Raw genomic sequence first — 13,699 nt, 5'->3', positions numbered from 1 at the left:
GTTCCGTACAAGGGAGCTCACTCACTCACGCTTCCGTCCACTGACTCCCACGGGCGCCCTCAACTCCAGGCAGTGACTCAGGAATCATGGCTCAGGATGCGGAATAGTATGTTAAATGCCACTTACAAGCGAAATGGCTATTGCTGGAGGACTGCAAAAAGGTGTTAACATTTTAGTTGCACCTAATTTTAAGACAGAGAAAAGTGTCTGCAATATAAGCACTTGAAAACCAAGTGGGCGAAATACCAAGAGACTTGCTACGAGAAGTGTCCAGCCCTGCCCGGCTCTGCGCAGAAACAAGAGTACTCAGACAGCTCAGGAGTACAAAGATGCAGACGGTTACGATTTTATTTGTTAATTCACATAGCCAAAAAGTCACTTTACAGAAGCAAAATACATCTCCATTTTAGAAAATTCTTTCCGTTTCTTTAAATCTAAGGCCCCCTCTAGTGTTGAAAAGAGTCCCAGGCACATTCTGCAACAGAAGGCCAAGTGAGTTTCACCCTAGACCTTCCAAAACAAAAAGAGTATTTCTGTTCCATTCATGTGGCACGAAAATCAATGAGAAAATGTCTACCCACAATTAATATTTCAGATTCCTGCTATGATTCACACTCATTATTATTCTCTCATTCAGTAATTTCCTCCTCTGTTACTTACTGCTAGATTATTTTTAGACAATAAATACCTTTATTGAGCAAGGGGGGTAAAAACATATGATTTGTGTAGGGACTTTAATTTCCCAAATGGGAAATATACCTCCTTGAAAATAACAGAAAATTAATTTAATGTCACTAAAGCCTATTCTGCTTTCATGAAAGTAATAGGTAAGTGGTATGTACTTCCTAAAGTATACAGTCAGAGTACATATATTTTAAGACCCACCTAATCTGCGAATTTTCTAATAAACCTTTTCAGTACCCTGTAAAAAGGAGGTGAAAAGTATAGCTTTGAGGGCTAATGCTGGCTCTGAAGAAAGGAATTCTTAGCTTATTCACACATGGCACTACAGAAATCCAGTGACTTAAACTCATGTAATTTTCAAAAAGATTGATTCAAATTGGGGCAGTAAAAAACAGAGGTTTTCACTTTTTTGCAGCTAAAGCCTTTGTGTCTGTTTCTATGTTATATTAAAGAGGGTTTGAATGAACAATTAGTATTACTAATGTCTGAAAAATAAAAAAATAAATCTATTTTCAGTAAAAACAGTGCAATCTTGAGCAGGAGACAGAGAAGAACTTTATAAGCTATTACTTTTTTATTTTTAGAAGAAAACATTGAAAACTTGAACATTTAATAGTACTTAAAATAAGTTTAATTATATCACTTTTATTTCAATAAACAACTAATTGTCTTTTCATAGATCATTGCTTCTCTGCTGTGATCCTGCTTTCTGTTTTCACACCTGGTGCTTTGCAAGTGTTACAAAACTTAAAACACAGATCACTGAAAATGAGCTATAGAACTGGTGACATTTACAATTGGTCTCAGCTTTTAGATAACTATATTCAAATCCACAGGACATAGCATTTGACAAGTGCAGCATATACTTTTTTGGCTCACCATGAAGAACGATGTAACTGGAAATTATACGAGTCATTTCTCCTAGAACAAACTTAGTGAAAAGCTGCTTTTAAAGTTCGCCATGAAACTGAAAATTATGATAAACACTGAAAAGTCGTTTAAAATAAGTGCATAAAATGCAATTACAAATGAAAGCAGAAAGGGGAGAGGTAGCACTAAGGCAAATAAAAGCAAATAAATACTGTACAATAACATACAAAAATGTCTTCATAAAAACTGAAAATTGCATTTAAAACATATCTTTTCCCTGCTTTCACAGAATTTAAATTTTATACCTAGATTCTAAAATGACTCCCCAAATGTTATTAATTACTGGCATTGTTTTTTGCCAAAACCTCTCTAATTTGTCGGTCGAGTTCACTTATGATTCGATCTTCGTGATTATACACGCCCGTCCTCATCAAAGTATCCCTTTCTTCTATTAGGCGAGTCAAGTAATCGTCCAAGCCTTCCTCCAGGGCGCTGCCATGTGGGCCCTCCGTTTTTCCACTCGCAATCTCTCTGGAATCTGGGTACTGTTTTTGTTCTTGTTGCCTTAACCTGGAAGTCAAGAACAAATCCTGCTCTAGCAAGCAACAAAAGCTGTTTTGGTTTTCTTAACACCACCATTTCAAAACAAAATGATTTAATGGTAGAATTCGTTTTGAGTAATATTTTTAGAAAGGAAACAACCACCAGTGTTCCACTTGGTTAGCCAGAATTAGCACACTTAAAAAAGACAGTGTTAAAAACAATACTTGTTTTTTGAATTACAAATAAAATACGTGAAAACTAGAAGGTTTGGGTATGTATAAAAAAAGGAAAAAAAAACCCCACTGGAGTAATTTTTGTATTTCTTTTCATAAATAATGCCTGTGTTTTAAAAACATGTACTTTTCTAAAATATATGCAATGCTCTGTGCTGTTTTCTTCACTTATTAACATAATGAATGTTTTCCCACATCATTGTTTTTCCAAATGGTTTCCAACACTGCATCATTTGATTTTGCCATTAATCATCCTTTATTGTTGTAAGGTTGTTATTAAATCTCTAGCCTTGTTCTGTACATATAATTTTCTTCTAAATTCATTCACTAGATATTAATTTGCACCAGAGCTAGGTTTTGAAATAATATTGTGAATCTAGAAAAAAAAAGTCCCTACTACTATGGAACTCGTATCTCTTATTTGTAGAGTGGAATTCTGTAAATGTGGATATTTATTTAAAAGGACCAGCACGTTTCAGAGTTTAACATTAAACCTTGCAAGCCAAGCTTGTGATTTCAACTAGGAGCTGAAAGAAAAAACTTGGGACTAGACTCTTTCTCAGAAATTATTGTTAATCATATTGGTCCTTGAAAACTGAAAGAGTCTGAGTGATAAACATGAGGTAGGTTTTAACTGAATTTTTGGTGCACAAATAAAAGGATTTAATATTCCTCTAAGTAAATGGCTACCAAAAAAGGCTCTAAATTGCAACTACACTTAAATGTTGTTTTTTATGAATAAGGCAAAATGGTTGAATCTAAGTCCCTGTTTCTAAATGGTCTTCAGCATAAGAAGACCATGAGAACCCAACCAACTGCTGATTGTGCCCGTGGGTGGGTTTGAGCCAGTGAGAAGTCCACCCTGATACACACAGGTGGGGCCCCCAACAAGTGCAAGACTGCTTTGTTTGTTTACATAACCCTGAATTGTTTAATATTTCCCATGGGCCTGGAGCGATGGCATAGCGGTAGGGTGTTTGCCTTGCACGAGGCCAACCCGGGTTCGATTCCTCTGTCTCTCTTGGAGAGCCCGGCAAGCTATCGAAAGTATTCCACCTACACGGCAGAGCCTGGCAAACTACTCATGGCGTATTATTCAATATGCCAAAAACAGTAACAACAAGTCTCACAAAGGAGATGTTACTGGTGCCCGCTCGAGCAAATCAATGAACAGTGGGATGACAGTGACAGTGACATTCCATGAGACACTGAAGCATACAGAGAGGACATTAAAAAACATCACTAAAGAGACCACTAAGGGACAGTGATCAATGGAAACAATCATTCTGGAAAAGAACTGAGTGATATACCTTTCAGAAACAGTATTGCAACCCACAATGCCTAAAAGAGGGGAGGGAGAGAGGAGAGGGAGAGAGAGAGGGAGAAACACACACACACACACACACACACACACACACACACACACACACACACACACACACACACGAAGAGGTCACAACAGAGGCCGGCTGTGGTGGGGGAAACTGGGGACACTGGTGACAGGGAACATTGTATGACTGAAACCCAATCATGAATAACTTTGTAACTCAAAAAGAAAAAATTAAAACACATTAGCCATGCCAAAAGGGAAAATCTCTGTTGTCCCAAGAAGAAAGTCTTAGAGTGGAACTGTGTGCTGTGAGAAAGGGGTGGGGAGTGAGTGGTTCGTGGGGACACTGGTACTAATCTCAGCGCTGTTTGTGGAAGGGTCAGAAGGGTTTCCATGTAGTTGTCTTTTCTACCCTGATTCTTAAAGCTGTCTTAGGAACTAGATTCCCTCAGTTTGTCATCCAGTGACAAACGATAAACTAGAAAGTTCAAGTAGTTCCTTGTTTCATGTGTGTGCGTGAGAGACAAATGGGAATCTTACACAACTGATTACAACAAATCTTTGCTAAAATGTAAACCATCAGTCCTAACAGGATTGCAGAACCCTGCAGCTACAGAAGCCACCAAGCAATCACAGGGAACTTCTCCCTTGACAAATGCTGTTTGCACTCCTTGGAGCACACTTCCTGTCACTCGAAACTTATATTTGTAGAACTCCTGTTAAAAAGTTCTTTCAACTAAGTCTGTGTCCTTATACATTCCAATACTGGCCATGATTCTGCAGAAGAGGATAATGCAGTAATCCTTCAGATATTGGAAGCTAGCTATTTAATATTTTGCCTCAACTTCTTAAGTTCAATATCCCTCACTTTTTGCTCACATTCAGTAGAAGCTTCCTAGGCAGCTGATTTCCCTCAAGGTGCTTTTACACTTTAGTAAGAATATTCCAGAAGTGATTTTCAGTGCTGAGTACCGAACATTAATTCATTAAAGCCTCTTAACTGCACTGACTTTGGGAAGCCAAGTTATACTTTATTGGCGGCCATTTAAATCCGTCTGGACGTCTCATGAACTTTTATTTCTTACTATCACTTGAGATTATTATAATTATTCTTATATTTACAAGAAATATGCTTGCTTTAATCTAGTAGATCTTGCTAGTTTTAATTCTGAATCCCAGTTTATATTAATAAAACAGAATTTTATGATACATAACTTTGGACAGACAAAATTTAAGCCACCAAAATAGTAGTAGCAAAACAGCTGCTCCTCCCAGACAGGAGTATAAAATGAGGCCCCCATAGCCATGCCACCGGACTCTGCACCAGGTTGGTTTCACTTGGGGTGCCCCAGGGGGCTGGATGAGGACCCTCCCCGCCCCAAGGGACCCAGCCCTGGCAGCCGACCCCCACTACCCAACCACCACCATGCTCCAGGCCACTTTTCCGGACCGTACGGCCACTTTGTGGCTGCGCGACACATCATAAGACACTTCCTACCCATTTTCCATAATTACCACACCACATTTGATGGAGTTCAGACAGTAGGCAACAAATCATATATATATATATATATATATATACACACATATATATATATATATATATATATGCCTCTCGGAAAGCCTGGCAAACTACTGAGAGTATCCCGCCCACACAGGCAGAGCCTGGCAAGCTACCCGTGGCATATTCAATATGCCAAAAACAGTAATGATAGATCTCATTCCCCTGAGCCTGAAAGAGCCTCCAGTCATTGGGAAAGATGAATAAGGAGAGGCTGCTAAAATCTCAGGGCTGGGAGGAATAGAGATGTTACTGGATGACAGTGATACAGTGTCAGTGAAAACTGAAACAAAAAGTGTTATATACAAGTAACAGCAAACTTTGCAGGCACTCGCCTTACCCGAGGCCAACCTGGGTTTGATCTTAGCGCCCACGATGGCATCCTAAGTTCTCCAGGGGGTAGTACCTGAGCACAGAGCCATGAATAAGGCCTGAGCTCTGCTAAATGTGGCCCAAGAAACAAAACATATTGGCTGGAGCCCCAATGTGGTGGTCCCTGAAGGCTGATGTTGGGGGACACTTAAGTTTAGCTGCAGTCATGGGATGGATTCCCTCATGATGGAACTAGGGCCTCAGAGAGACCTCAGAGAGCCTGATTTCCTCTTCCTGCCATGGAAGCACTCGGCACAAAGGCAGCTTCTAAAGGCCAGGTGAGAATCTCCACCAGAAATTCACCAGGTCATGTATTCCTAGCCTCCATCAGGAACCTCTGTAGATTAAGTCCCCCACTCCTAAGCTATTTCATGCTGTAGTCCAAACTAAGTCTGATGTGCCAGGAGGCCGGGTGTGGGGGATGTGGAGCAATATTTTTTTTTTAATAAAGCTAAAAAGTCTTCTCTTATATTTTGCTTCAAAGGGGCTGATTTATTCTTATGCTGCTTAATAATTATTTTTAAAACAGGAAATACTGTTGAAACTGACTAAAACATGGCATTACAAAGAAGCATGGTAGTGTTAAAAATGCAAACTTAGGGGTCAAGGATATAGCTCTGTTTAACAGTTGTGCCTTAAATGCATGGTGGACTGGGTGAAATCCTAGTTCTAGAAAGTTTTTAAATGTCTAAATCTTCAGTGTTCTCATCTCTAAACAGAGGATCAAATCTTCCTCAAAAATCTGCTCTGAAGAGGGGGACACCAAGTAATATGTGATTGGAGATCCTGTGCGGGAAGGGAGATGCGTGCTGAAAGTAGACTAGAGACTGAACAGGATGACCACTCAAACCCCTATTGCAAACCACAACACCCAAAAGGAAAGAGAGATATCAAATTGGAATGCCCCGCCACAGAGGCGAGGTTGGGGGGATGGGATTGAGGAGTTGGGAGGGATACTGGGTCCACTGGTGGTGGAGAATGGACACTGGTGGAGGGATGGGCTCTCAAACATTGCATGAGGGAAAAACAAGCACGAAAATGTGTGAATCTGTAACTGTACCCTCACTGTGACTCACTAATTAAAACATAAATAAATTTTAAAAAAAAGTTTAAAAAAAATCTGCTCTGATGATTTAGAAAATGAGTTAGATTCAGAAAAAGACATTTCCTATAGCTCCCACAGAGTAAGGGCTCAACAGGTTAACAATTACTCCATTATTAATAGAACAGTAAGCAGAATTTTTTGTATTTAATTAAAAAATCTGTAGAATCAGTTTTCTTAAATTAAGCAATTCTGAAAGTCACATACAAGTAAAAGTTTTAACTTTATTATATTCTTAGCATTTTACATAAAAGATAGTTGGTTCAAGGAAAAAAAAATGAGTTTAATGGCCTTTGGCACACATTCTTTAACATAACCTACTCTATTCTTAAGAAACATGAGGTATGGGGCTGGAGCAATAGCACAGCGGGTAGGGCGTTTGCCTTGCACGCGCGGCCGACCCGGGTTCTATTCCCAGCATCCCATATGGTCCCCTGAGCACCGCCAGGGGTAATTCCTGAGTGCAGAGCCAGGAGTAACCCCTGTGCATCGCCGGGTGTGACCCAAAAAGCAAAAAAAAAAAAAAAATAAAAAAAAATAAAAAATAAAAAAACAATAAATGAGAATTCTTCGTTAAAAAAAAAAAAAGAAACATGAGGGAGTCTCTGCCCCAGCTATTCAAGGGTTGTCATATTAAACTGTTTTCCTGTGGAAATGCCTGAGTCACCTGTTCAGCTCATTCCTTATATCCAGCAGCTCCTGCCGCTCGGTTCTCAGCGTGTCCTTCTCCTCGGCAGCCAAGTACCGGAGCCGCATCTGTTCCAGCTCTTCTTGCTGCTTCTTGAGACGAGCCATCTGACTTTCCTGCTCCCGCTGGAAAGAAAAAGGCCGATGCCTACTCTTAGGAATCAGTGTATTTCGTGACTTTTTCCTTTTGATTACAATGCTTTAGTAGTACTCATGACAGCCATTCACTGACAATTCTGAGTCACATGTCATCTAGAAACACTTAAGTTCTCTTTAAGAATTTCTGACAAGTCCTTGTTCTGAGTCATAATCGCTCAGGACCCAATCAGTGATGGAGGGAACTTCTGTGGAGGACTGAAATGGAAGACAAGGAAGAGTCTGCTGCCAGGCCAGAGTAGGGTTCAATCCCTGGCATCACAAATGGTTCCCCAAGCCTGCCGTGTATGACCCCTGAGCACAGAACCAGGAGTAAGTCCTAAGCCCCTCTACGGGTGCTCCCAGTCCTCCCCCATCCCCCCAGAAAAAGCCCACGGGTAAGAGCAGCTTCCAAGAAAGGGGTAATTATAATAATATACTAAGAAAAACAGTAACTGTCCCTGCCCTGGCCCTAATTCCACTCCTAGGAGTGGAAGTCATAAGTCTTTCTACTCTCTTCTCCAGAACCGCGTAACAATCTATGAACAGATGAAACTATTTCTTTATAAACCACACACGGGTAATTGAGTGATCTTTTCAACCACTGTAACGAGCACTTTGCCACTGTAAAACAGTGCTGCAATGAGACAACCTATTATCTAACACAGGCAGCTCATCAGTCTGCATACATACTTCTTTAAATGTGAATACTTAATTTACAACAGAACACCCCCAAAAAAGGGTTCAATCAACAGGTATGTGTCATGGGGGGGGAGGTAACAGAAAAATCACACGTACATTTTGACAAATTTTGACAAACTGAACCATTATATAAATAGCACCCAGATCAATAAATGTAAGATCATCAGAACCCCAGAAGTCCTTGTATCCAATTGGTCACTAACCATGCATCCTTTCCCAAAGATAACTACAATTCTAAATTTTAACACCAGAAATTTTCTATTCTTTCAACTTTACATAAATGGAAGTATGAGTATATATTACTTTAGGTCTGGCTTCTTTCAGTTAACACAGTCTTTCAGATTCATCCATATTATGTGTGGCTGATGATTCACATTACATGTAACATTCCACTGGATGAATATACAATTTATTCATTCCATTGCCAATGGACTAACTTTTGGTTATTACTTGTCCAGTTTTATTGATACGTTTATTTGGTTACCATTGTAAATGCCTTTTGAGATACTTATATGTATGCATTTCTATGGACCTATATCTAAGATTCACTGCTGGGTCACAGGTTATAAAATTTTAACATCAGTAAATATTTTCAGTTTTCAAAGTAATAATACTAATTGATAATGCCAAGTGAGCATTATAGTGCTCCAAATACTTGCCAATATTTGGTGAGTCAGTGATTTTTATATAAATAGAAAGAGTAGGTTAGGCAATATTTAGCTGTGATTTTTACTTCTTCAGACTAGTGAGACTGAACATGTCTAAATACATTCTGTGTCCTTTAGATACCTTTTCGTCAAGTTTCTGTTCAGTCATTAGCTTTACTTGAGTAGCCACCTTTCCTTATTATATTTGTAAATTTTTATACCAAATAAGAACTTTATTATTTAAACTTGAAGTCTCTTTCACTAGTTTTGATCTGGTCTTTTCACTTCTGAAATGGTATTTCTGACAAACAGAAGAACTTAATTTTAATAAAGTACAATAAATATATTGTATAAGATTTTTGTGGCTAGTGTTATCTATGTTTAATTAAGAAAAATTTTACCAGGGCTGGAGATAGTATAGCAGGTAAAGCATCTGCAGTGCATGCGGATGACCTGAGTCTATATTTTGGAAATATGGCTCTACCCTTCATTCATATCATGGGTATAAATGAAGCCCTCATGCTTGTTCACCTACTACTTCCTATTCTCTTCTTTCCTCCTGAGTTTTAACACCACAAACTGGATTTTTTTTTCCTTCTCTATCCATCTCCTCTCTAAACACTGAGCAAAACCAATCTTTATGATATTAATTAATCCTTCAATTAATGAAGATAAATTTTCCAAGTATTTCTGCAATTCGGTTTTCAGTTTAATATTTATCTATAAATTTACTTAGATGAATGTTATTCAACTTTTCCCTTCTATCAGCTTACTAATTTTTCACTCTTTAATACAATAATAATGTCAATTAAGACTATTACAACTTCCCAGATGGTGCGATTTAATGTTAGACATTAACTCTTCATCTTGTTTGTCATGAATTTTAATTATATATTTTAAACCCTCAAGACACTATAATTTTTTTCAACAACCAGTACCCATATATAATTATTTATATTGTTTCTCATTCTGATACTTTCATTTCTGCTCATTTTGTTTTGGCCTGAAAAACATCTTTATTTCAGGTTTTCCATGACAAATTCACAGGATCCTTGAATCTATAAATTGATCACCTTCTCACTTTTACAAAATTCTCAGCCAGTATCTTTTCCCAATATTACTTTCTCCTCTGTCTGTGACTTCTACTGAGGGATGGCCATAGGCTGATTGTTTATGTCTCAAATGTTGGATAAAACTCAAATGCTGAAACCCAATCCCCAAGGAGTTCAAAGGTGATAGGTCAAGAGGGACAGTTCCTGGTGAATGTGAGGACTGCCCTTCGCCCTTTCAAAAGACAGAGCTCCTTCTGCCATATAAGGACACAATAAAACATAGCTGCTTATGAAACGGGAAGCAGGCCCTCACTATTCATAACCATGGGTTGCCCTAAACTTGGATTTCCAGCTTCCAAGATTATGAGAAAAAAAGTTTCTGTTGATTATTGTAATAGCCATCTGTTCTAACAATGCAACTGAACAAAGACAGAGTGTCTTATACAAAAGGTAGTCAGTGTCATGCTCTGACATCTCACTTCTGTCTTTTACTTCTATTTTCCATCTTATTTTGTAGTTTTGGACTTTCAGTTCATACATTCTTTCTCCTGTATGTATAACCCTGCTGCTGCTGGTTCATTTGTCACTTGCAGTGCTTTTCAGTTCCAGAATTTCTACAGTTCGAAAGATTTCACTTCTCTAACACTTTTCACCATCATCTATTTTCTAGAACATAGTAACAAGAGTTATTTCAAATTCTGTGACTGGCTCCAAAATATGGAGTATCTGACCTGTTGCTCTGTTTTGTACTGAGCAAAAGATATTCCACAGTAGAAACTGCAAGTGGCTAGGAGGCATATGAAAAGATGCTCAACACTGTCTTATTACATAAGAAAACAGGGTGGGGGGAGTGTTCACTGAAACAACAGATGGATTTTGGTATATTCAAATGTTTAAGTTTTAAACATTTAAGATTTACACAACAAAAACATAGCTGAATCTCAACATTAGTAAGGTCACAGAAAAATGATTCTATGTATATTAAGTTTAAAATATATAAAAAGAAATGCTAATAAGTTATTAGCATTTTAATAGTCCTAAAACAAGTCCTAAAACAAGGGAATATTACAGAACAAATTCAAGGAAAGAGGCCCTTCTGGAGGGAATTCAGGTGAGAAAAAAGCACACAGAAAGCTCCGAAAGTACAGAGAGGAAACTGTTTCTTAAACTCAAACATAGGGCTTGGAATATGTTCTAGAATTCTCAGTGGGAGGAAGGGGAAGAATCCAAATATAGTCAAGGAAAAAAGGGTGTCAGTACTTTTTATATTGCTATGGTATCACAAAATTTGTATTTTTTTTTTCCCCAAACACGGAGCAAGCATAATTGCAAGCAGAAAAAGAAATATTATTATTTAACTTTTGGTTACTTCGTAAAACTGTGTACTTATGAAACTAAAGAAATGCACATTCTAAAGTTCAGTAAAAGTCTTAAATTTAAATGTAATAGACAACATTAATAAGAATCACATAGGCATGCACAAAAAACAGAGGTTCATGAAAACCATCCTCTCTGCTGCCAGGTGCTCTGGGTTAAAGGGTTCTTAATCAAGTGAGTATAATCTTTATTTTGCCTTGACTGCCTATAAATCCAGAGAGGAGATGTAAACATACATACACTAGACTAAACAACGGCTAAAAAGTGGCCACTACTTACTCTCCCACTCACACATACCATGTAAGTCTGTGGGAAAAAACTTACAACAAAACTAAGGAACTCAAGTAAAGTTTTCTGAAAATAACCCAGAGCTGACAAGTCAGTAGGAGGGCCTGGATGGTTTCAAGACACAGTTTTTAACCAAGACTTGGACCTCCAACTGTTTTCTTAAACAAAGATTTACATCCCATCCTTGGCTAAATTACTTATAAATTAATCAAATTAATTACTCTGAGTGGATAAGCAGGAGGCTGGACAAGATAGTGCTGATGTCAGCCAATGAAGTCTGTGTTGTTTTAACTAAATATATCAGCGTAGTTTTAAACAGATCTACTGTGCACAAATATGGTAAGGGACCCACATCCTACCAAAATCTGAGCTCTGTTTCCTGTCTTGGGACCAAACATACCTAGTTTTAATATATCTGACATAATAAAAATGTTAGATTTTCCACAAATACATCAAGCCCTCTTACCAATGATTCATTTATTTTTAAAAATCTAGTAGCTTTTATGCTTCCTATATATCTATAGTCTAATGTGTAAAAAAAAATGTTTTTTTAAATACGTTACTTAGAACACAAAAGGGCAAAGCAACAATCTTAAGTTGGGTGTTTGTACATTATGTCAAGTATGTTTTGATTTAAATAGTTCTATGATGTATTCTCATGGACTTGGGTAAAGAAGGAAGCAAAATCTCCCCTGCTGTCCCTAACAAGTAGAGCTTTGGAATCAGAGTTGCACATTTTACCACAGGAACTAAATCCACAATATATGGGCATCATGTCCATGATTTCCGAATCAGGGCCCCTTCTGCATCATCAAACCACAAAAAGTCTACAACTTGAAAACAAGAGACTTTTAAGGTTGTTAGTCAAAAGAGAAGTTTTCTAAATAATTAGAAGATTATGATTTTTTAATTCAAAAATTGAGCAGACTAGGTCACCTTTGAGTAATGGAAATCTCTGTTTAAACATTCTTTTGGCAACAGGCACCAAGCATTAGATCTTATTTCCAAGCTTTACCAGCTGGGTTTTGTCATTAACATTTATTAACAATCTAAGATATGGCTTTTGCCGTCTAATCTGTACTACACAAATGTTTTGTATGGCCCTCCAGAGGATTTTGCTGTGACAAATTACTGGCAGAGATTATAGCCCCGTGGCTATTCACCAGAGGCAATGTAAAATTAACATGGTACTAATCCAATTTAAACAAAAAGTTGCACAAACAATCCCTTGAACAAAAGCAGATAGAGGATTACAATTTTATACTCAAACACAATAATGTGTTTTTCATGAAATTTTAGGGAAAAAAAGTGAAGTAACTTTCACATATAAGAATTGCACCAACTTGATGAAGTTATTAATTTTGATCTTTCTAAAACAGTGGCAGAAAGCAATTTACTGTAATAATCCCAAGGTCTATTACATTTCTTCTTTAAAGTGCTGGATCTCAAATATAGTCTGCAAAACATCAGTAATTCCCAGCGATCTAGAAATATGTTTACAATGTTTCTAAAGTGAAACATTTATGGAATAAGAAATAAAATTGGTCTACAATTAAGTTTACTCAGAATTACATTTTCTTTCACGTAGAAGTTTGAGTTGAACCACTGATTTAACACCAGAATTTTTTTTTTCTTTTAACAGACCACAATAACAGAAAAAGTCTGAACTTATGAGATATCCTCTCTGTTATTAGGGTCAAAAATGTTCAAAATGCCAAAACTTTTTGGCCAAGAAAATACACTAAAAGGATACATAAAATTAAAAACTGGAAAAAGAACTGTAATATAGCACAGCTCTATGAGGGTGCATAGGAAAGTGGGAGACTACCTCGGTATCACTGTGCAGCACTAACAGAGAGCTGTGAACTTGGGGAACTATATTTAGGACTTTATGTCTTTACTTATATTTAAAACCACCTCAACCAGTGAAAGCATTGTCATCTATCAATATATACATTTAAACATAACTTTAAAAAATTATTTTTTAAGAGTTCTTCAATGGTTCTTAGTAAGAAACATGACAATTATAATGAAGTATGTTTCAATAATTGCTGATTAGGGCATTTCCTTCGGAGAAATAAGTAACCAACAGCTAATACTTTCTATCTTTACTGCT

General features: G+C 37.4%; 1 protein-coding gene across 2 annotated transcripts in view; it reads right to left on the bottom strand.

The window, feature by feature from the left end:
- Nucleotides 1–317: 317 nt before the first annotated feature.
- The window catches only part of CEP120 (centrosomal protein 120), a 58,825-nt gene continuing 45,443 nt past the window's right edge, over nucleotides 318–13,699 (bottom strand). For both annotated transcript variants that reach the window (XM_055142554.1, XM_055142553.1), the window contains 2 exons: nucleotides 7,363–7,508; nucleotides 318–2,124 (listed from right to left, as the gene is read on the bottom strand). In XM_055142554.1, the coding sequence (XP_054998529.1) occupies nucleotides 1,890–2,124; nucleotides 7,363–7,508 (381 nt within the window). In that variant the 3' untranslated portion in view covers nucleotides 318–1,889. The remainder of the gene's footprint in view (nucleotides 2,125–7,362; nucleotides 7,509–13,699) is intronic.

The sequence above is a fragment of the Sorex araneus genome, chromosome 6 (genome assembly GCF_027595985.1).
Source record: "Sorex araneus isolate mSorAra2 chromosome 6, mSorAra2.pri, whole genome shotgun sequence".
NCBI lineage: Eukaryota > Metazoa > Chordata > Mammalia > Eulipotyphla > Soricidae > Sorex > Sorex araneus.
The sequence above is the reverse complement of the archived record's forward strand: the minus strand, read 5'-3'. Positions and strand labels throughout refer to the sequence as shown.